The sequence below is a fragment of the Telopea speciosissima genome, chromosome 3, assembly GCF_018873765.1.
Source record: "Telopea speciosissima isolate NSW1024214 ecotype Mountain lineage chromosome 3, Tspe_v1, whole genome shotgun sequence".
NCBI classification, from domain to species: domain Eukaryota; kingdom Viridiplantae; phylum Streptophyta; class Magnoliopsida; order Proteales; family Proteaceae; genus Telopea; species Telopea speciosissima.
Window position 1 is genome coordinate 57,768,760 of NC_057918.1, and position 25,048 is coordinate 57,793,807.

Below are 25,048 nucleotides of genomic sequence, written 5' to 3' on the forward strand. Positions count from 1 at the left end.
TTGAGCCGACTAGCCACCTGGATCTAACCAAAATAAAATCCTTGTAGGCAAGGGCGCTTCTCCAAGATTTTGACCCCAATTAGCTTAGCCAACACCACATGATCATTTTTGAAGAATTTTGCTTTGAGAATTTTTTCCCACAGGGACTGTTCAGCTAAAACACGCCATAGACCCTTTAATCGCAAGGAGAAGCTAACATCCTCCAATAGTTTAACACCCAGCCCTCCCTCCTTCAACGACCGACACACTTTTTTCCAACTCACCCAGTGGCGCCGATTGCCCCATTCCGAACTTCCCCATAGACAGCCAGAGCACAGATTCCATAAAATTTTCCACTAACCGCTTTTGGTAGCTCCAAAGTGGCAAGAACATGGATTGGCATCGAGGCCAGGACATGTTTTAGAAGAATTATTCTACCCCCTTCAGGCAGGAGTTTCCCTTTCCACCCCGCGACCTTATTTCTGATTTTCCCCAATAGACCATCAAAGAAGCAAATTTTTAGCCTTCCCGTGAAAAGTGGTGCCTCCAGGTAGGTCAGCGGGAGGAAATTCCTTACAAAGCCTGTAATGCTCCTCATCATTCGAGCCCTAGACTCAGCAGTCTTTGCACTCATGATGAAACAAATTTTCTGTTTATTAACCAGTTGCCCAGAAAAGCTTTCATATCTGCCAATAAGTCATAGAATTTGCTTCAATAAGTTCTTCAAACCCTTGGTGAATATAATGGTATCATCTCCAAACAAAGAATGAGAGATGCCCGGGCAGCCCTAGGGAGTTGAAAGTAGGCAGCCCGTCCTTCCACAAACAGGTTTTTAAGGCCTCTACTAAGTACCTCTTCTGCTAGAATGAATAAAGCAAGGGAAAGGGGGTCTACTTGACGCAATTAAATTTGAAAAAACCAGTTGGGCCACCCACCAAAATTATTGAAAACCAACAGTTTTCCATGGTCTTTTTAATTACTCAATCCAAGCATCTGCAAAACCAAATTTGGACAACACCAAGTAGAGAAAGTTCCATTCCAAACAGTCATAGGCCTTCGCCATATCCAGCTGAAGGATCACGTTACCACCTCTAGTTTTTATATTCAAATGCTGAACCACTTCTTGGGCTATAGCAATATTATCATGAATGTATCTTCCCTGGACAAAAGCGCTCTGTTCCTCCGTAATCAAGGTAAAAGAGCGGCTAATCTGGTGGAGATAATTTTTGCCATAATCTTATAGGAGAAGTTACAAAGACTAATGGTGCAAAAGTCAGACATTACCTCAGGATTCTCTTTCTTTGAAATGAGCACAATATTAGCCTAAGTGTAGCTTTTAGGAAGAAAACCTCCAGAGAAAAAAATCCTTGACCGCTGCCCAGACATTGCATCCAACAATCTCCCAACATAAAGTAAAGAAATACCCTAAAAACCCATCAGGACCCGGCGCGCTATCACTAGAGAGTGAGAAAACCGCTTCTTTCACCTCGTCCATGATAGGGGAGAGCATGAGAGCAACATTATCTTCCTCAGCCACCAATTGGGGAATACAATCAAGCAAACCCTCATCCACAACGCAACCTTGAGAAGAGAAAATACTAGAGAAGTGACATACTGCTTCTGCCTTCACCCCATCGGGTTCCTGTAACCACTCGCCCTCAGCAGATTTTATTTTATTTAATCCGGCTCTTCTCCTTCTAACATTTATCATCACATGAAAAAATTTCGTATTCCAGTCCCCCTCCTTTAGCCAAGTGACTCTTGACTTTTGTCACCAAAATTCCTCTTGCAGAAGGACACTCTGTAGATTTCCTTTCGCCATTGCCAATAAATCCTTGGCTTGAGTGTTAAGGAGCTGGTCATAGGCCACCTCAGCCCTGCTAACCTCATCCTCTGCATTCCTGACATTCTGATGTATATTACCAAAAACCTCCCTGTTCCAGATACGAAGGCCACTGTGCAAATGCTTAATTTCGCATAAAATATATAGAGCGGAGAGCCATAAAAAGGTCGAATCCACTAGTCCTTAACAAAGGCATGAAAACTCGGGTGAAGTAACCACATCTGTTGGAACTTGAAAGAGGGGATGTAGGGAGTACCAGATAGATAGACTTTGAGCCATAAAGGAGCGTGATCAGAATAAGCTCTATTTAAATGATTAACCTGACTTGAAGGAAAAGCTGTCATCCATGCATTGTTTATCAGAAACCGATCCAAACGAGCCATGACTTTACCTGCTCCAACCTGGTTATTTGTCCAAGTGAAAGCATTACCCACATACCCCGCATCAAGAAGGGCAGCTTTATTAACAAAGTTTCCAATCTCCTCAAGAGATAAGGAACACGCAGGACATCCACCCACCTTCTCTGAAGGGGATAAAATAGCATTGAAGTCTCCCCCAATGGCCTAAAGAAGCGTGATAGAATGAGAAAACCGCTCCAAGCACCCCCACATAAATCTCCTGTCTGCTAGCGAGCAAAAACCATGTACAAAGGTTACTAAAAACCTCGTAGCCGTGGTGGAGTCCAAGCACTCCAACGTAACAAGCTGTTGATGCTCTTCGACCACATCAATCTTGAACGAACTTCTCCAAAAAATCCAGATGCGCTCCCCATTATTCCTGCCATTAGAACATTCCGAATCTAAACCAATTCTTTTCATAACCTTACTAGCTTTTGAGAATTGGGCTTTCGGCTCCGCAACAGCCACAATGTCAAGCTTATGAAGTAATACCAAAGATTTTAAACAGCAAGAAGAAGGCTTATTACCAATCCCATGGGCATTCCAGAAAAGGCAATTCATTATCAACGATCCAAAGTGACTCCTTTAGGGCCCATTGACCTTGTGACACGCCTTTGGCTCCTCTCCTTCTGGACACCCAAAGGCTTAACTTTCCTTTGCTTTGCCACTGAAGAAGCAACCGGGGCTGCAACAGTGACCTCCTCCCCTAGCCTCTCCAAAGTGTTGCAAAGTCTCTCCTCCAGTGAGGCACTGAACTTCTTTAATCCCTCCATCACAGTAGCTCTATCAGCATTTTCTTCCTTTCGCTTCATCAAAACTAAATCATCCTTGGTGCCCTGACCTGAAAAAGTTAAATCAATAAAAGGCTTAGGAGACCCTCCTTCTGAACGAGAGCCTGAGGCAGCATGAATGCGATCCCCCAACCTCTCCTCTTCCTCGCTAATAATCTCCAGCGGCACAATCTTTGAACTGCTGCACACCAGATTGCGAGCGATGGTAGATACAGTACTATGGGAAGTTGCTAACCCTTGTGCCTCGATAGCGATTAGCGTGCCCCCTGCTGATTCTCTGAACTTGCCCTCCTCTAGACTTTCATCTGATATCACGTGTGGAAAGCCAATATCATCACCAACGCTATTCCCTTGATCTTGCAATTGATATTGCATTTGACTCACCCAATGCACCACCATTTGCATGTGACTCACTAACATGTTTGTTTGCGCACCTACAACAAGAGTGCCCCTTTCCTGCTGAATTCCTTCAGTTGGTATCACATGTAGGACCAAACTAATCACAGCACCATCTCCCCTCCCTGGGTCTTCGATTGCAGACACCTTAGGATCCCTGCTCTTATTCACGTTACAAACAGCACTACTTCCAGCACCTCCATGCCCTTTTGCCGGTCTCCATTGTCCTCCTCTGGCAGACCCAAGAAAGCCCCGATGCCGAAAATCTCGATCACCCTGTAAAGTGCTTTTCCAAGACTCACCCAAAACCCTATCTTCGAGACGAACCTCGCCATGTTGAGAATTATCCTCTCCTTCTTGATGCACCACACCCACAATGGGTTGCATAAACTCCTCCACCAGCTGAATCAAGAACAACTCCCTTCCCCTCAGGATCTAGTGATGCAGCCTTATTCTTCATGGCCTTTCTATAGGTCACACCACTATGACCTAACTTGGAGCAAACCCCACAGTACCTAGGAAGCTTCTCATAAACCACCTTTTTAAAAAATCCATCCCCACCACAACCGATCCATACCTTAGAGGGAAGTGACGCTCTCAGTTCAATTTCAATGCACACACGAGCGGCCACAGTTCGAGTGCAATTCATCATCGCGCTGTCGATCTTGAGAACTCTCCCAATCGTTCCGGCTATAGACAGCAGAAAATTACCTCGATAAAAATTAACGGGAAGTCCTGGAAGGGAAATCCAAATCGGGGCAAAGGGAGACTCCCAACCTGACCTAAAATCGCATGTCCACTTCATGAACCGCAGCAGGTAGCCATGGACATGAATCTGCTCCTTCATCCATACCTTGACGTAATCTGAGTGATTTGCAAAACGGAGGAGAACGTGCCGTGGATCCAGCGTAAATATGATCACATCCCCTCGCAAAAACAAAGCCTTCTGCAAGAAGGATTTAATCTCAAAAAGAGAGGGCTTACCATAGCTGCACTTTGGCAATCAAAGAAGAACGAAAAGAGAACTCAGACTTCTCCACTTCTACTTTGGTGAAAAAAACCTCTGGTTCTCCATAATATTTGGAGGGCTTTTTGATCTCCACTTCAATAGGGGTGTAGAGATAGAACGTGAAACCAACTTTGCAAAGGAGACTGGAAGGCCGCCCCACGACTGTAGACATGGAAGGATCTGGTGGGCGATCTTCCCTTGGAGGAGCATTGGCCATGAAACTCTAGGCCACAAGAAACGAAAACCCTGCTATTGTGCACCTCCAGCAAGTCCTGCTAACTTGCACCACCATTCTCAAAGAGGGAGGTTTGGTTCAATTTAGGATTTATCTAATAGTAGTTTTTTATAGGGATCTTGTGGGGTCCATTCCTTATTTGTTGGAGTTTTGTCTTGAGTAGAGTCCTTTGTATAGATTTAGTTTCTGTTTTAGGTTGTAGTTTAGCAAGATAAGAGTCCTAAAAGTAGTTTCTAAACTAGTTTACTTATTTTAGGAAACTATATATTAGGAGGATTCTTTTTAATTAATTTTGTATCTTTAAATCAATCACCCCTCCCAAAGAATGGAATATAGAATTTGGATTTGAATTGTGTAACTGAGAAGGCTTCCACTTTTCTTCTCTTGTTTCCTCTTTTTCTTTTCACTGTTTGAGGTACCATTCATTGTACTGTTCATGATACTGTTCACTGTCTGTCGATCGTACCTCTGTTCTCCCTCCTATTGATCTGCTTTCTTCCCTCGGCAGTAATCCCTTCTTTTCTCAATCACAGGCTGCTGGAACATGCAAACCCACAAGCATCTCAACCCCTTTGTCAGGAAAATAGCCTAGACCTGGACTTGTGTTGCAGCCAATTGATTCATTAATTGTTAATCTAGGTTCAGGATTCGCTGGCTGCATCACAAGCCTAGTAGATTTAGCCTCATGCTTTTCTTGCATCACTTTTTTTTACCCAACTAAATATGATGTTTCCTTCAAGGTGACAAAATCTGACTACATATTTGTTGGATGGAAAGAGAACTATTTCACCGGGATGCAAAAAGGACATGACTTCTTGAAAAATAGACCCTGAAAATGTTGTATCCAATATGGGGCACATTCATTTTGGACTCTCTTACTAAGAGTGTTTGATAACAGGAGAATGTTAATAATCACCTTATTCATATATCAAGAGGTGATTGATTCTGCGTAAATAATGAGAAAACATAAATGCTTAAATAATTATATGGGTTTACAGAAAAGATAAAACGAAAGAAAGAAGCTATATAGCCTACAAGGAAGAACTAAAATGATCCTACACCAACTTTCTAGCACAAGATAAAATGTTGAAAGCATGAAACATGATAAATCTGCTGGGGGATTTGGTGTGAACATCTCAATCAGTTTTTAACGATTGAGAGTTAGGGTGGAAGAAAGTTTTTAAGTTATTTACTTGTTTGATTGTGGTAATTGAGCCTGAAACTGACATTGTGTGTGGCTAGCAGTAGGATGGAATTTATGAGGGGAAGTATTAGCCAGAGGATTCGGGGAAGGTTTTCTCTTGTTTGTTCTTCCCATAGAGATTTTATAGAATTTTGTTACAGTTCTGTTATTGTGTGAAGTTATATCGGGAGGAAAGAAGGGTAAACCTTCCCCCCACCCTCTCCCCCCCCCCCCCCCAAAAAAAAGTTGGATCTTATATAAATCCACTTTTACGATAGACCTGGATAGTTTTGGACATAAAACAAAATGACAGTTTTGCTTCCTTCATGGTTTGTTTTTTTCCACTTCCATTAGGTTGATGTTGATGTCAGAATATACTTCAGTACCTGATAGGTGCCGTGTCTACTTTACTATTTGGTAGGTCCCCAGACCCACATTGGCATGGGGATGGAACTGTAGAATTTAATAGTGTCTGGATCTGGGTATACATAGACCTGGCAAGTTGTTGACACCCTTAGTGGAGGCTTTTTCTGCTTGTTGCTTGGGTATCATGGTACAGTGAGGACCGTTCTGTTTTCTTTTTCTACTTTGCATCTTTCTTTTGCCTTTTGTTACCTGAGCATTTGGGTTGGCTTGATTTGCGTAACTCTTCTATGATCTTTTAACTTCTTGATGAATTTTATTGCCACTTGGGAACAAAAATTGTAGTCTGCATCTTTTTGCTTCCATGATATTTTCGTAGTGCATTGACGTGCTTGTTCTTCTTTGAGGTCCTACTCCTTTTTGTTCAATTTGTTAGATGCCTATTTATGTATTTCATGTACTTATATGTTTTTCATTGTCATAGGCCACATTACAATGTCAATATGGAGGGAGTTGAGGTGGGTGGCGTCATTCTCAAAATTCCTAGGGATGTATTTGAGACTGGGCCAAAAAAAGGGACAGTAATTGATAGTGGTACAACCTTAGCCTATCTTCCTGAGATCATCTATGAGCCATTAATTAAGGAGGTCTGGAATATTTTCTGAAGTTTTTTCATTTCAACAACCTTATTCTAAATTTCTTGCTTATATTCTGTTTTGGTATTTTATTAGATTTTGGCTCAGCACTCTGATTTAAAAATACAAATTGTCCAGAAGGATTTTTTATGCTTTCAATATTCTCAAAGGTATGATCCATTAACCCACCACATTGCCTTATTGGATGTTCTCTACTTATAATTTAAATTAATGCCAAATTTTGGAAATTGTGTATCTTTTGGTAAGAGTATGTACATATTCAAACTTCCTCCACCCTTTTTGATGTTTTTAACATATAATGTACTCCAAAAGGTGTGTTTGGCTTTAAAAAAGAGGGGAAAATAAAAACCCCTTATTGCTGGAGCATATAAATTTTATTGTTTTTATTATACGTTTTTTATTTTATAAGATTGTTCATATTTAGGCCTTTTTTATTTTTCACCATTTCCATTTTCTTTCAATTCTCTGATTCTTTTTCTACTAATGTACAGTCCAAACCATCATCAAACTTTCCCATGTTTTGACATAAGTCTTGCATTTGCTGTAATTGACCATTTCTATACCATCAGAAGCCAAACAGTGTAAAACTGAAACTTTAATTGGTCAGTTCTTAAAAAGTGAATTTTTTAGTATGTTTTCACTGAGATAATCCAATTTTTGGGACACTGATTTAGAAATGTGATCTTCAAGGGAGGGTGTGTCTGATATTTAATCTAATGGGAGAACCTCCCAAAACTCCAAAAGGCATCCAGTTTTCAGTTACATTTCAAAGGATGTTCTGATGAGAAAAAGAAAAAGAATGACCTCGAAAAAAATTGGGATTTGGTGTTGACAAGATCATGAAAACGGTGGTAGTTTTTAGCATGAAAAATATTCCTTTCAGCAAACACCATTCCAAATGGGAATTTGTGTTTCACTGGAAAGTATGAAAGAATGCAAGAGAATAAGAAAAATGAGAAATGGACAAAGAACTCCATGTAGCTGACCCAAATATAGGTGGGATAAGGTTTTGTTGATTTAGTTGACTTTATTACGAGGGCTTCAGTTGTAATCTTTGGCAAAGGGTTTGAGGCACATGGCTTTACCATTGATCATAACTTAAAAATATGTTTAAAGAAAATTTTATTTGACATATATCGCAACTGTTGTTTTTTTATCTTTTAAGATCAAAGTCATTTGACCAGTGGTTGACTTGTGAGTCAACTCAGTGACCAGCCTTCATGACCCCAGCATTCAGTCTTGTTGTTGGGTCAGTGGTTGGACTGTGAATAAATTCACAACCCAGCAACCTGCCAACCAAGTTGACTTTCCTCAGTTGTCAATATTGCTCCCATCTTATATGCTTGTACAACCATACATAATTCACATTCTGAAGCGGGATCCTTCAATCAAAACTACTATGAAAGACTACTTATTGTATTATCGTTCCAATGAAGGGACTACGCTGTTTTTCTCATGAGAAAATCAAATGACCCCACAAACCAAGGATATTACATGTTGTGACACTAGAAACTCTCAGAATAATTATCTCCTTAGTATTATGTGTGCTGTACCAAGGTGGAGCACCAAAAGGAGTGCTTCTCAATATTCTTAAATCTTAGAAATTCTTTGGATTCCCAATTTCCTATTAATTCCTTCTAGCATTCTGCAAAATTCACTTGCACTGCCTACTTGTAACGCCCACATATTCTCTTCTAGTTCATCTCTGTATGCTTTCCTGTGTGGTTTAGGGTAGGTCAGTGGTGGATTTGTGTGTGTTCATCCAAATATCTTGTGTGTATGTATATAATAGTTCTTCTCCGTACTTCTTTCAAAAAATTTAGTGGATGTATGTATGATTGTAGGGTCCGCCACTGCTTGTTGTACTTAAATCATATATTCTGTTTCATTTTGGAGAAGGCGAGAACAGAGTTTCTTTCTTTACATATTTTCTTTTTAACTAATATAGTCTTGACCCTTAATTATTGCAGTGTGGATGATGGTTTTCCTACTGTTACTTTTCATTTTGAAAATTCACTTTTGCTGGTGGTTTATCCTCATGACTATTTATTCCAGATCTCGGTAAGTAAATTGAGGGTATAGTGTTCAAAGGTGTTCCTTATAGTTATGGTCCCTGTTTTTTTTCCATGTGGGTGTGGTTGTTTGCCTTTTCCCTTTCTGTTGTATGACAAAATTTGCATGTCTTATTGCAGTTCTCTGGCATGTTTGTTGTTTCACTGTAGTTCTTTGCATTCTGAATTTTTGGTGTATCATATACATGCTACAGAAGCTTAAGCCAATTATATGCATGTTATTTGATACCTGAACGTATTTTCTGATGGAAAAGAAATGCCTGCTTACCAATTTGTGTTGGGTTCTGTTATCAAGATTCATGTGAGTCTCGGTATTAACGCCTGGTGCTAATACCGAGACATGTGAGAAGGTAGTTTAGTCATCTATGTAATTTGTTTTTTATTTTGATTTCCCTGTTTTGCCCCAAGTTAATATATATATTGAAGTTTAGTGGGAGATTACACACATTGTGTAACTCCTGACCTGCACATCAGTTATCTCTCTCTCGATTTTCTCTTCTCTTCTCTTCTCTTTCTTTTCTCTCATTGTTGACATGGTATCAAAGCTTTAGGCACTGTTACAGCTCTCTTTGATTATCTTCTTCACTTTTCTTAAACCTAATATTGGAGATTGAAGTGTTCGTGAGAGATTGAATGTTTGCGGTTTCTTCTAATTTTTGTTTGAAGGGGGTGCAGCACCCTATGCTGTTTTTTGGACCTGTTGAGAGACTAGTTCATGTTCTAAATTAAGAACTAGGTCTCTCTTTGCGTTTGTGGAAGTGTTTGATGGAGATTGGTGGAGTGAAGATTGCATTGGAAGCTAAAGATTAAAATCGGCAGCACTTGTCAGGGTTTTTGAGATCGATTTTTCCAGGGTGGAAAATCGATTTTTTTCACAGGTTTTTGAGATCATTTTTGGACTCTATTTGCTTGACTGGATTTTTTTGGAAGTGTGTTGGACTTTTTCGAATATTACTTGGCAGCATATTTTTTGCGTGGATCATCTTCTCTTGGAATCGATCTTTGTCAGGGTTCTGAGGTTTGAATTTTCCAGAATTTTTATCTCCTATTTTTTGCATCTTTACTCCATTGAGTTGACTGTGCATAATGGCTGATAATTCAAAGTCTGTGATGACCCAAGTTTTCTCTTCCTCTAATCGTATTATTGAAAAGAAATTGGAGGGGACCACCAACTTTCAACAATGGAAGAAAATTGTTAAGTTGGTTTTGACTAGACGTGATCAGCAGGATCACTTATTTAAGAATAAACCTGATGATGACCCGTTACAGGGTACTATTGATGTTAGAATCTTGGGATAGATGCTGAACTCTATGGAAAATCAAATTGTCGATTTGATGACGCACATTGATACTATTAAGGAGTTGTAGGAGTATCTTAATGTTTTGTCTAGAGTACAAAACAACCTCTCCCGTATTTATGACTTGTCTCGGGAGTTCTACAGGGTTGATTGAAAGGGTTGTCTTTTGACCCAATATCTTGCTGATTTTAAGAGGATGTATTAGGAGCTTAATTCCCTACTTCCTATTACTTCTAATGTGGAACAAATGCAAGGTCAGCGGGAACAGCTTGCTGTTATGGGATTTTTGGGAGGACTTGGGAATGAGTTTGATTCAGTCCGTTCCCAAATTCTTGGTGGTGAAAAGGTAGCCACACTGTCAGAAACATTTTTCAGGGTTCTATGTGTTTCTCGTGAGAATACTACTGCTGTTGATATGGCGACTTTGGCCTCTTTTCCACCCAACCGTGGGTCCAATAGTGGGGCTGGTAATGGTAGCAGTGGTAATAGTGGTGGTCATGGACATGGGGCTGGTTCTAGTAAACCACCCACTTTGGGTACTCAGGGTGCTTCTGGTAGTTTGAGTTCGGTGAAGACTTGTCACCATTGTGGTCGCCCAAGACATCTCCAACGCTTTTGTTGGAAACTTCATGGCAAACCATCTCAACAATAGTTTGCCAATTCTGATACTACTATTGAGTTTGCTATTTCTACATCTACACAACCTGAGGGTAAGATCGTGAAGATGTCTGATGAAGAGTATGCTCGTTTTACCCAATTCCATATTTCTTAGTCTAGCCCAGCCTCCAACCACCAACTTTGTTCAGACAGGTAATGCTACTGCATGTCTTTTGACCGCTACCTCTCATCCCTGAATCATTGATTCAGAGGCTTCGGATCATATGACTGGAGTCTCAGGTATATTTTCGTCCTTCCAAACATCATCATCTAGTGTTACTTTAGCTGATGGTTCCTTAGCTAAAGTGACTGGCTCTGGCTTTGTTCATGCTACTTTTTCTGTGTCTTTATCTTCAGTTTTGTATTTACCTGACTTTCCTTTTAATCTCTTATATGTTAATCGGTTTACCAAAACCTATAACTGTTCTGTAACCTTTTTCTCGGACTCTTGTGTGTTTCAAGATCTTACAGCGAAGAAGATGATTGGTAGAGGCCGTGAATCTGGGGGCCTTTATATACTTGAGGACACAAAATCTAGGGCGTGTTCCAGTGTGGCGTCATCCCACCAGATTCATTGTCGTTTAGGTCATCCTTCATTGGAGAGTTTGAAGCTGCTCGACCCTTGTTTTTTGTCACTTTCTAGTTTGAATTGTGAGTCCTATCAGTTTGAAAAACTTCACCGTGTGAGTTAACCTCCTAGAGTCAATAAATGGTCTGACCAACCTTTTTCTTTAGTTCATTTAGATGCATGGGCTCTGTCCTGTCGTGTCCAAGTTGGGTTCTTGTATTTTGTTAACTTTGTTGATGACTATTCCAGGGTTACCTGGCTTTATTTAATGAAAATCTGTTCAGAATGATTTTCCATCTTTTGTGCATCTGTGAATGAAGTAAATAATCAGTTTCAAACTCCTTTGCATATTCTTCGTAGTGATAATGCTAAGGAGTATTTTTTTTTGCCCCTTTTGCTGATTTTATGGTGCAACGTGGTATTATTCATCAATCCTCTTGTGTTGACACCACACAACAAAATGGTGTAGTCGATAGGAAGAATAAACATTTAATAGAAGTCACTCGGTCTCTTTTATTTGAGATAAAAGTAGCTAAACCTTTTTGGGCAGATGCTGTTTTGACTGCTTGTTACCTCATTAACAGCATGCCTTCCTCTATTTTGCATGGTGGTATTCCCTTTTCTTTGTTATTTCTTTCTATGCCATTGTTTGTTTTTCCACCACAGGTGTTTGGCAGTGTTTGCTTTATTCGTGATGATCGTCATGGTGTTTCAAAGTTGGATCCCAAAGCTCATAAGTGTATGTTTGCTGGTTATTCCCGCACTCAAAAGGGTTATCACTATTATTCTTTTTAGTTGTAGAAATACTTTGTTACAACTGATGTTTCCTTCTTTGAATCCACCCCATATGATGGTTCTTCTTTTACTCTGTCTAAGTTGGATGATGATCTTCCCGTTTCTATTGTTCAGTCGATTGTTAACCCTGTTCCGTAAGCTGCCTCATCATCGACACCTCCTCCTATTGTATTTCAATGTCACCAATGGAAAGTATGGGGTCCCCCCACTTCAGTTTCCTCTGCTCCATAACTTCTTCGCCAGCGGATCCTGCAGTATGTATTTCTTCTCCATTGGAACCTTCTTCTGATCTCGACCTATTACGCTTCATAAAGGTATTCGGAGTTGTACTCAACACCCCATATCTAACTTTGTGTCCTATGCTGGTTTATCTTCCACCTTCCATTCATGTTTGAATACTGTTGAAATCATCCTATTCCTAAGTTTGTTGCAGAGGCATTATCTCATCCTGGTTGGAGGGTTGCTACAAATGAGGAATTGTTGGCGTTGGAAAAAAATCAGACTTGGGATCTTGTTCCCTTACCCTCAAGTAAATCTATCATTGGTTGTCGTTGGGTGTATGTGGTGAAAGTGAACCCTTATGAGTCCTTGGCTCGTTCGAAGGCCCGTCTTGTGGCAAAGGGCTATGCCCAAGTATATGGTGTAGATTACCTAGATATTTTTTCTCCTGTGGCAAAGCTTACTTTTGTCCGTATTTTGATTTCCCTTGTTGCCACTTATCATTGGCCGTTGTACCAGTTAGATGTTAAGAATGCTTTCTTACATGCAGATCTTAATGAGGAGGCTTATATGGATCAACCTCCTGGGTTTGTTGCTTAGGGGGAATCTGGTCTAGTGTGCAAGCTGAAGAAGTCATTATATAGTCTGAAACAATTCCCTCAGGCTTGGTTTGGCAAGTTCACTGAAGTTATGTTAGAGTTTGGGCTGACACAGTGTGCTAGTGATCATTCTGTGTTTTTTCGCTAGTCTAGTGCAAGAAAATATTCCTTGTGGTTTATGTAGATGATATAGTTATTATAGGAGATGATGTTTCTAGCATTGAAAGTTTGAAGGAACATTTGCAACAAAAGGTTTAGACCAAAGATCTAGTAAAATTAAAGTATTTTTGGGGTGTGGAAGTGGCTCAGTCAAAGAAAGGAATTTCTCTTTCACAATGAAAATATGTTCTTGACCTTCTCTCAGAGACAGGGATTTTGGGTTCTAAACCTCTAGATACTCACATGGATCCTAATTTGAAATTTATTGTTGATGATGGTGATGTCTTGCCTAATCCTGGGAAGTATCGTAGGCTAGTTGGGATCATAGTTTGAAATTTCGTCTCTTCTCGCCATTTCGGGCTAGTCAAAATTTCCGAAATTTTGGCAAAATATGGTATTTTTTCTTCCATATTTCAGCACTCCATCTCGGTGGGTTTTTTGCCATATTGAGGCATGATACTTCATATACACCCTTATTTAAGCTAAATAAACACATTTAAATCTTCATATTGCAAAAAAATCCACTCAAAGTAGTGTTTTGGGTTTGCACCCTTGATTGACAGTAGATGGTCGGACCTTGATTGACAGTATATGGTCCGACCCGATGTATAAATAGTTAAATACACATTATTTAAGCACTAAAAGACATAATAAGAAATTTAAACAAAGTAATGAAACAAATTTACGAAATTTCGTGAAATTTGAACATTTTTCATTTCGGAAGCCCATCTTGTCTCAGTAGTGTCGAAATTTGCTGAAATTTCGATGATATATCATGAAATTTTGAACCATGGTTGGAAAGTTAAATTATCTGACAGTGACTCGACCTGATATTGCCTTTCTTGTGAGTGTGGTGAGTCAGTTTTTATCTGCTCTTTAGACATCTCATTGGGAGGCTGTTGTGCATATCTTGCGTTACCTCAAAAAGGCTCCTGGACGTGGTCTTCTCTATAGTGATAATGGCCATGGGCGGATAGAGGGTTTTTCGGATGTTGATTGGTTAGGATCTCCGGTTGACATGAGGTCTACTATATGTTATTGTGTGTTTGTTGGAGGGAACTTGGTGTCTTGGAAGAGCAAGAAACAGACAGTAGTTGCTCGTTCTAGTGCAGAGTCAGAGTATAAGGCTATGGCACATGCTACCTGTGAATTAATGTGGGTAAAACAGTTATTGCCTGAGCTTGGCTTTGTTGCTGATTCTCCAATGCAACTGTGGTGTGACAATCAAGCTGCTGTCCATATTTCTTCAAATCCAGTGTTTCATGAAAGAATGAAACACATTGAGGTTGACTGCCATTTTGTTCAAGAGAATCTACAACAAGGGCTGATTTTTCCTTATCATGTTCGTACTGGAGAGCAACTTGCAGATGTGTTTACAAAGTCTTTGGGGAGTGCAACTGTGCAAGAGTGGATTATATTTATAAGAAGCTGGGCATGATTAACATCTATGCTCCAGCTTGAGGGGGAGTGTTATTGAGATTCATGTGAGTCTCGGTATTAGCGCCTGGTGCTAATACTGAGACATGTGAGAAGGTAGTTAAGTCATCTATGTAATTTGTTTTTCATTTTGACTTCCCTGTTTTGCCCTTAGTTTATATATATATATTGAAGTTTAGTAGGAGATTACACATTGTGTAACTCCCGACCTGCACATCAGTTCTCTCTCTTGCGATTTTCTCTTCTCTTCTCTTTCTTCTTCTCTCATTGTTGACAGGTTCTACTCTCTCTCTCTCTCTCTCTCTCTCTCTCTTACACACACAAACACACATACACAGGTGTAATCAGGTGTAGGGTGTATGTGTGACTTCTTTATGAAAATTTTTAGTGCCATGATGTGTTTTGATTTTTCTCAAATGTGAGCCTGGTCATATATATTCTATCTTGATAAATTAGTTAACCTATTAGGATTTAGGAGAACAAAGCCCAGAAAGAGAGAAAACACATAAATTAATAATACACAAATTGGTCTAGACATACCACAGTTGATTGTGGGCGACACAAGAATCTTCATGTAATATATTCCTTCTACAGAACTGTCAGAAGAGAAATCTTGTCACTTTTATTTTAATCCTTATTTTAGTAATAGATTATTGTTTTCTAATCAGGTCCTTTATTGGTTAAATTGTCATATCCTTAATCATCTTTGTAACCTTCATTTATGATACTGATATTATTTTTGCTATTTTTGACATGTTTACAGGAAACTGATTGGTGTATTGGTTGGCAAAGTAGTGGGAAGCAGTCCAAAGGTTCCTCGCACTTGACTATTTTTGGAGGTATACAGCAAATAATTAATGTCTCAGTTCTCATTTCAAGCTGCTGTTCCGTCAGCATCATAATATATTCACCATGGTTAATTTTTGGATATTTTCAATAGCTAATATACACTAAGAAATTTCTCTGCAATTATGCTTCAATATCCTTCACTGTCTCGCAACCATGTGGAAGATAATATTTATTAAGAAACACATAAATAGGCACACACAGCACATGCACAAAGACATACATAGTAGAAGACAGTGAAACTTCACAAACTTTTCAATACAGAAACCTGGTCTTGCTGTTTCTTAATAAATTAACAGCTAGACCCTATTTTTGTATTGAAAAGGTACATATGTTGTTTGTGTGTGTCCATTCATAGGTGATGTAGACTGTTGGTGGTTAATATGGTGTGTAACCTCAGGCTACATAGCTGACTAGTTTCACTTGTTGATGCCAGCTTGATTAATTAATCTATTTACCAAAAAATTCATAATTAATTCATCATTAACGCCTCGTTTGTTTAGAGGGGAAGGTGGGGTGGGATTGTTGGGAAGATGGGACAAACATGTTGGTGGGGTTTTATTGGAGTGAAAATGTTGAGGTAAAGTTACTTTTCCCATGAATAGTAACCAAAGTCCCACCAATTTGGTGGAACTTTGGATAGACTAGGGGTGGGATTTTGAAGTGCCACATCAACAGACAAAACAATTAATGATGTTCCTTGAGCTTTTGTAAATTCACCACCCCAGGATAACCAACAAGATTGGGGTGGGATTTTGAAGTGCCACGTCAATATTTTTCTACCCCAATTCTCCCAGCGCACCTAAGTCCCCTCCATAGTTGTCAAGGTGTCGCCAAGGCGTCTGATAGGCATCCAGGCGGATTTCTGGGTGCCTAGGCGGCTGCCGCCTTATTGTAGGGCGTCGTGCATTGGTTTAATTGGTATCGAACCAAGTTATGGCATTAATTTATGCCAAATATCATTGAAGTAAATGTTTTTATATTTCATTTACTCAAGATATTATTCATAAATAAGCAAATACCTCCCCAGTTGAATCCAATAAAAATAGTTAATAATTCAAACTCCAAAAGGATAAAAACTCAACCCCCTAGTTCAAGAACAAAAGCTAGATTTTTGGCGGTAAGTGAAATTTTCAACTTTCTAATGTTGGGATTTTTCTCAAATCTAAAAATTCCATAAATCTTAATACGGTAAAACATTGCTAAAAACCAAAAGTGCGGTAAACTATTCATTTGTTTTGATATCTAAAAAAATATTTTCATTCAGAGCGATTTTCACAGCATTCGCGCACACCAAATAAGGTTTGACCGAAACATAACTCCTTCAATATAAATCAGATTTAAGCAATCTTGGATTTGTTAGAAAGCTGGTTTTGTGTTCTACGTAATACAAAAAGTCTCATGTAAAAATAAAATCATTTGACCAATCAAATTTCTTAGAGAACAAGAACATTTCTCTAAATCGAGAGCAGGTTAATTGCTTAGTTATAACATCATATTTTCTAAGAACAACAGTATAAACCAAACGTGAAACTAACTATATCTTAAAATATCCAATTCCAAGAACATATAAACCAAATGTGTGTTTTGATTGTTTCACACATATAACTGATATATTAAAAAAATAGTATTGGAACACAATTTAGGCCGCCTAGGCACCGCTTAAGCATAGGTGCTTAGGGAGGACCTCGAACGCCTTGGATCGCCTAGCGCCTTGACAACTATGGTCCCCTCTAAACAATGCGGCCTAAGATCTATTGGATGTTGGAATATATTAACAGGCATTGGGAGTAGAGTCTACGATTTGTTCACATGAATCAGGTTGCATACTGAACAAAAATGTATTAACAAGATATTAGATTCGTAGTCTCTACCCAAGCTTTGAGTGTAGTCCTCGCCCAGGTTTCTCTTCAACCCTCCTTTAGTACGTACTTTTTTGTGACCTTTTTTCGTTTTCTCAAAAGAGGGGAAAAAAATTTGTGGTCCACATTTGTCAGTTCTAAGGATGTCTATGAACTGAGTATTCAAATGAGTCCTTGTTGCATCTTTTTGTGATCTATTTTTCAAAAGAGGGAAAAAGTAATTGTGGTCTGCATTTGTCAGTTCTAAGGATGTCCATGAACTGAGTGCTCAAAGAAATTGGTGGAGGATTTGCTGCTGTCGCGTCTTTTGGGTATTACTATTCGGCCTAATCGGCCTTCCTATATTTTAGAAGTTCATTGGTGTAAGCTTATTAGAGGTTGGTGGAAGTTAAATATAGCTGGTAGCTCGATTGGAAATCCAGATAGGGGTGGAGCTGGTTGATTATTTCGTGATCATGAAAATGCTGTCTGGTTTTCCTATTCAGCTTATCTGGGTCATTGTACTAACTACGAAGCGGAATTCCCAACCCTCCTCTATGGTTTCATCAAAACCAAGGAGTTGGAAATTCAGAAACTTTGGGTTGAATGCGATTCAATAGTGGTTGTTGTTGCAATTCAATCTAGATCTATCCCTTGGTTTGCAATGCAAATGTGGAATTTCCTACAGCATTTTCTGTCTTCCATTGAATGGAAATTGACCCATTGTTTTCGAGAGGCTAATCCAATAGCGGATTTCGTGGTTTCTCGGCTGAGATGGTTGCTTTCCCTGTTCATATTCAGGGTGATATTCAGTTTGATGCTTTAAGTAGGCCTAGATTTCGTTTTATCTAGGGAGTGGGTTATGCTCTTTCCTGTGATGGCTTTGCTGAAGGTGGGTCTTCCTTCCCCTCTTTTTTTTTGTTTTTGTACTCATCTGGGTATGCCTAGACATTAATCCTGTACTTTCTCCTTTTTCTGTCTTAATTCATTAGTCTTGGATCTTCTAGCAATAAAATGAACTGTGTTCAAACAAGTCCTTGTTGCAGCTTTGAGATTGAAAAAACATTATTTAGCCTTCTCCTTTGTACCAAAAGGGAGTGGAAACTGAGCCCCTTCTTATTCATTGCTCAAAAATTTTCATAATTTTTTTTTTTTGTTTTTGAACTTAGACCCTAAATTTTTACATTTTTTATGGTATATATACAGAAATTCAGAAGTTTATTTTATTTTGTCAAAAAAAATGTGCCACTCTTTCATATAGTTCTAAATATTGGAACATTTACATTGATTTTAATGGAGCATGTCTTAGATAAAACCCAAACTGTATCACATTTTTTTCTATAATGTTTCTTATTTATCTTAGATTAAAAAGATAAACTCTACAGTTTTTTTATGGTAGTAATGTCTTAACTTTATATTCATGACATAAAAAGTGTTATATACGAATACATATAATTTTCTTCAACAAAAAGATAGAAATATTTTATGTATATATAATTTTTGAATTTGGTAAAGTAAGGAATGATCATATTAGAGCTGATTTGGGAGTAGCTCCGATAAATGATGAGCTACGAGAAAGTCATTTGAGGTGGCATGATCATGTTCAATGGAGGCCTTTGGATGCTCCAGTATGGAGGAGTGATTTGATTTAGATTCAAGGAACTAAAAGAGCCAAGGGCAGACCTAAAAATGACCTTAGGGGAAGTGATGAGGAAGTCATGCATAGCTTAGGCTTTGTATCAAGTATGATCTCGAATAGAGCTGATTGGAGGCAAGGATCTGTAGGGCTGAATTGTTATTGTTGTTGTTGTATAATATTTGAATTCATTAATTTGGTATAAATATTATAAAATTCTTATCTTAGTTTAGGGTCGGCGTTCTCTGTGGGGGAGCGCGGCAGAGCACGCTTGTTGGCATCATTGGGGCGACATGATTTCTGCCTTTCATGTGGGGCGGGGCAGTCACTTCCCCCCCCCCCTCTGTGTCTGGGCGTGGGTGGTACACTCCCCCACTGAGAATTTTTCTCCTTTAGTTTAATTGTAATGTTAATATGTTTAAAAATTCAAAGGGTGGATTAGTTAAGGTAAATATAGGGTAAAATAGTAAAACTACTTGACATGTTTGGTAGCCATTTGTTTACTAATGGGTAAATCATCCAAGTCACCAATTTTATTACTTTATGTAGTTACTATATGGAAGTATTTAAAGTAAATAATAACTATTCCATATACAAATGACATTCTGACTATGTTACAGTTAGATAGATGTGCAATCATACCTACATCCATTGTCATAGGATGTTTGTCATAATGAGGGTATCTACATAATGCCCGGCGATTGGTATGTCCATCAAATCCATTTTAATAAAGATTGAGTTTATTAATTTAAGTTGATATTTTATGTGTGATGGTTGCCCTAGGTATGACCTTAAAGTGTTCACAACTAGGAACAGAATTGGGCATTCTGTTCTTATGGTTGTAACATTGTATTCTCACAATGTGATTGCAGAATATTAGTGTGAGTATTCATAAGTGTGTGTGTGTGTTGAACGTGATCATTCAATATTCTTGTATAGAATACCGCTGGTTGTTTGAGCAAGAAGAATCTCCTATAGTTGCTTTGTCCTTATACCTGAGATGTTCTTACCGTTGTTGTTGCGCATTATGCATCTGTGGTGTACCAAAGGTTGATGCCTACACTAGCTACATATCGGTGTAACTTACGTACAATGTTCCACTATAGATGAAAGAGATGCAAGATATCCACTTTTTGAAAGGGAGAACATCTTGAGAGAGTTATCTGACTGTGATTGGACGAAATTTCTTGTACTGGTGGCAGTTTTGTAAATTGTTACAAAGTGGTTTAAAATATTATTATGACTATTATATTTTAAAATTGTTTTAAAAATGTTTTATGTCCAATCATCGGTTAAGACTCTCTGATATTGTTCGTTCGACGTGTTAGGGTTTTTGACGGTGCCTGTTTCCATATCCATAAGTCCGTTATGTGATATTATGTGGAGGGACATAATATAGTTTCTATCACTTGAGGGTTAAATGGTTACATCTCACATGAATTGTTCTTATTGTGATAATGGACAAGTTGTGGGATCACAACATTTGGCCCGATCACAACCGTTGGATTAAAAGCGGATATGTTATAGATACGATGGACATGAGAAATCCTAATGTCTTTAATGAATTAAGAATTCAAAATTGAGGGAGGATTACATAATGAGGAAGAGATAGTCTCTTCTCCATTAGGGTTTCACCATTGAAAGAGCTTCTTCCATCGGATGGTGATAGGAACAAGACTGTTTTCTATTGGAGGATTTGCCTTCATGTATCTAAAGGTAACCCTAACCCCTCTCTGTTGTTTTGTTGTTCCAAATCCAATATAAGACTTGATATCACATTATGATAATCTAAACCAAGTTTTTTTAACTCTGTTGGGGAGCACTAGTATTATTTCTTCCTTGCTTAAGATAAGATGGAAATAGAAAGTTGGTATGGAACCAGTGGTCAATTGTCATTTCTCATTCATAGATTTCTTAGGAGGCATCCTAGTTATGATGAATCTTGGTCAAAATCACTCCAATGATCAATAGAAGATTTAGTTTACATATTTATTCATTTGCATAGAGCTTGATGGACCTGATTAATAGTTAATCTTGACATTCTATTTATTCGTATGTTCTCTATGCAGATTTAGTGTTATCAAATAAGCTTGTTCTATATGACCTTGAGAATCAGGTCATTGGGTGGACTGAATACAATTGTGAGTTGCTTCCTTTTTCCTTGGTTGATGACATGACGACTTCTCCTCCCTTAGAGAAGTTACTTGATAGTGTCACTTTGGTTATTTTATTTATTTATGTTTTGTGAATAGTAGTCTCATTTATGATGGCTATATGTTATTTTGATCTTCATGATGAACAAACTTGAGCTCTCCATGGGATGACTGAAATCTGAAAATTATTCAAACATAATTTGTATGGAACTGCTTGAAGCAAACCTGCACCTATTTCAGTTGAACAAGGCATATATTTGCAAATATACTTTTAACTATTTTTCCTTCTTTATTTTCAAACTGAAATGGGTTGTATAGATATCGCCATATCGGTGGCTTATTATAGGAAACATGCTAATGGAATTGTATTTGCTTTATGTGAAAGCTGCGTAGCTGAAACTGTTGATAAACATGTTCATGTCTGTATGTATACATATTATCTGTTTCTGTTTGTGTGTGTGTGTGTGTAAACCATCGCTATTTTGTCCAAGGTCAAGAATCATCCATCATTAGTAGGTTCCAGTTACATATCAACCCATTCAGCCTTTTTTCCCTAATTTAATTGTGAGATGGTGAGGCTGTTACGGAATATTATCTTTCACCTTCTGGTACTCCTTTTCATTTTGGGCCTTCCACTGTATGTGGAATTTAGGTTAGATTCTCTAGAAGATACGTCTGTATGATGTGGGAGGATCTAAAGCTTCAAATAGTGAAGTTGTCTCTTTGGGAAGTCTATTTTCAACTCAATGAGATCATGCGTACGTGGAACAACTTTGCCAATTTCCTTTTTGCATTTTAAGTCATTATACTAGTTATTCCATTCAATTTATTTTGGGCCAGTTTTGGGTGGTCAAAATTTGTATGTTTTGGTCACTTTCTTTGGAACTACTTGAATGTGTATTCATTTACCTTCCTCCATCAAGGCCAAGATCTTGCAAATCTGAGTTGTATCTAGGAAGCTATGAATTCGTTGTTGGATTTCTATTTTAGTAATTTTAATTTGGTTCAGAATTCTGTTGGGAGACCATTCTGTAAGTTGACACTATTATTTGTCATGGAAAAAGGTGAAGGACAATTATGGAGTTGCTAAATTGTAATTGAAGCCATATTAGGCATACCATTCAGCATTTATTACTTCCTGGTCGTATTAATCGTCCCACTTGGTCAGGATGTGAGAGGGTGTGGGAAAGGATCCCTACATTGTCGGCATGAGGATCTTTTTCCCATAGAAAAAATAACTAAAGCATTTCGATTAACTTGGTCCCTTTGTTTGCAGGTTCTTCGAGCATTAAACTGCAAGATGAACATTCTGGAGCTTCATCTAAAGTGGGTGCCAAAAATGTGTCTTCTGCTAGGGGCCTGGATATGGGGATGTGTATAATATTGTTTCTGACCATTATGCTGCATGTTCTATTATATTGAAATCACTGCAACTCATGGGCTGTATGGGTTCCATTGATTTTGTTGTAAATTATATTTTTGTTTCAATGAAAATATCATGCTTGATATATCTGTGCGTGCCTGAATGTTGTTGGTTTGTAAATGTATAAAAAGGGTGTACCCAGTGCACGAGGCTCCCTTCACTGCGGGGTCTGGGGAGGGTCATAATGTAAGCAGCCTTACCTCTACTTTTTGCCGAGAGGCTGTTTCTAGACTCGAACCCTTGACCACTTGGTCACAATGGAGCAACCTTACTGTTGCACCATTTGGTAATTGTATGTTCCTCCAAATACAGCTCTCCCTTATTTCCATCCTATGCATATCATAACACCCGTCGTTCCCTACACCTGGGTTCTCTCTCTCTCTGAACATTGTATTGATAGGTTAAGTCTCCTTGAAAGCTATAGAGGTAGCTACCTCCAACAGTAAAACTTGGGTGATGAAACCACTAATGATGGTGTGCCTCCAGATTTTGTGTACATTAAGGAAATCAGTCTCAGATGATGAACAGTTCGACTGCTGATTTTAACATAAAAGGTGTAGTGTGTGCGTACATTAAGGAAATCAGTCTCAGATGATGACCTGTTCGACTGCTGATTTTAACATAATAAGGTGTGGTGTGTGTGTGTGTGTGGTGGGGGAGGGCGGGGGGGGGTGGAAGATATTGAATGCCAAAAGCGAAGCAAAGACGAGGAGACAAAGCAAAAAGAGCAAGTCGTGACAAAATATGAGTCACGAGACAACTTAAATGTGAAATCACTCTCATTGAATCTGTTGAAATTTTTAAATTTTTTAATATTAAAAATTCAAAATATTTTTATAGGATTATGTCATTTCCTAATAGGCACCAATAGGCATCTAAATGACGTGTGATTATTAGAGACTTATTTGAATGGTCCACAAACAAGTTTTTTGGTAAAAGATGTGATGTTAGGGCATGTCTCTTGAAAATATCTTTTGATGGTGTCTCTTTTTCTTTTACCAAAAAAAAAAAATGGTCTCTTTTTCTCTCCAATATATGGAGAGAAGGGGTTTTGCCCATTCTTCTAACATTCTTTTTGAAGACAATCTTATTTTAATATGCTCTTCAATTTCTCTAGTATTTCTGAATCTCTAGTTGCATTAAATTCATTTTTCAATCAAATGTTTAGTGGGTCTAGCCTTGCTCTCCCTTATCAGTCGAAGTCTCTGTGCAAAAGACATTCGATTAGTGGTTGAGTTGTCTTTGAGGTAATGTGAATGAAACCCATGTTACACTTGTATAGGGGGGCCCGTTTTAAACCTTAAAGACAACATCTACTTTGGTTCGTCTCAACCAGTTTTTACTGTCTGTGTGCTACTACAACTTGGCAGCATCATCTTCATCAACACACTTGTTGGAGGTTCTCAAACAGATAAGTCTTACACTTACTGCTCGTTATATATATTATATTTCTAGTCTTATACTTTTTGTCCATCTTATTATATTCCAACAATCATAAGGTTTGAAAAATAAGTATAAAATTGTAGAATTGCATAAATGGATTAACCATAAAAAGGATCCATTGATTCTTTTAGTTTGTTTATTATATCCGAATCTCTTCACATCTTATGTGGGGAAATAAGGTGTTTGGGATCTCCAACAGTTATGTATAACTCATTCCGATTAAATTAATTTGATATGGGGATTTCTATAGGATTGGATAATGGGAGAAACTCTTTTTCTTCATTCTCAATCGACTCTCATTTTCTTCTTTTTTCATTTAAAACAAAAATTAATAAGAACTTGTTCTTTTTTTTTTTTTTTAAATCCAAGAAGAGAGAGAAAAAAAGGCACAATCTGTCGGTGCTGCCAGCTTGGCAGCATTGGTCAGGCTTTGGCCTCTATCAGTGCTACTAAGTTGGCAGCACGGGCAGATCAATGCCCCTGCCAGTGCTGCCAAGCTGGAAGCACGGCTCAAGCAGCGTTGCCAGCTTGGCAGCGCGGGTGGACTAGTACCTCTATCGCTGTCCTTTTTTAAAAAAAAAAGAAAAAGGGTTGGAGAAAAATTGGTAATTTTGAAAAACTCCAATAAAAAAACAAAAAGAAACTCTAATTTGTACCATCTCACAACTCTTATGGAAAATAAGGAAAACATGAAGAATTACATGGTTTCACACCATCTCAAATTTGAACGGAAAGGCATGGCTCTGATACCAATTGTTAGAATTTAACCACCAACTTTGTTACCCGAATACACAACGAAATTTGGATTTGGGTATTTTACCTTTGCATTCAAGTTTGACACATCTTCCCATAACAAAAATCAATATGGGAAACATAGATTATCTAAGAACCGCAAGTGTACTTCCTCTACCAGATAATAGTTCTTGCACACTAGAGAAACAAAGGGACTTGAAGAAGATCAACTTTTGAATCTCCAAATCAAAGTAAGCAATCAACATGAACTATCACCAACAACTTGAGATTCAAAACCTCAAAGTACCACACCACAA

At 38.4% G+C, this 25,048-nt stretch overlaps 1 protein-coding gene across 1 annotated transcript in view; it reads left to right on the plus strand.

The window, feature by feature from the left end:
• Nucleotides 1–22,641, plus strand: part of LOC122653811 (aspartic proteinase 39-like) — a 79,378-nt gene extending 56,737 nt beyond the window's left edge. The window contains exons 5-10 of the mRNA XM_043847755.1: nucleotides 6,682–6,844; nucleotides 6,929–7,002; nucleotides 8,824–8,914; nucleotides 15,421–15,496; nucleotides 21,050–21,121; nucleotides 22,410–22,641. Coding sequence (XP_043703690.1) covers nucleotides 6,682–6,844; nucleotides 6,929–7,002; nucleotides 8,824–8,914; nucleotides 15,421–15,496; nucleotides 21,050–21,121; nucleotides 22,410–22,555 — 622 coding nt within the window. The 3' untranslated portion in view covers nucleotides 22,556–22,641. The remainder of the gene's footprint in view (nucleotides 1–6,681; nucleotides 6,845–6,928; nucleotides 7,003–8,823; nucleotides 8,915–15,420; nucleotides 15,497–21,049; nucleotides 21,122–22,409) is intronic.
• Nucleotides 22,642–25,048: the final 2,407 nt, after the last annotated feature.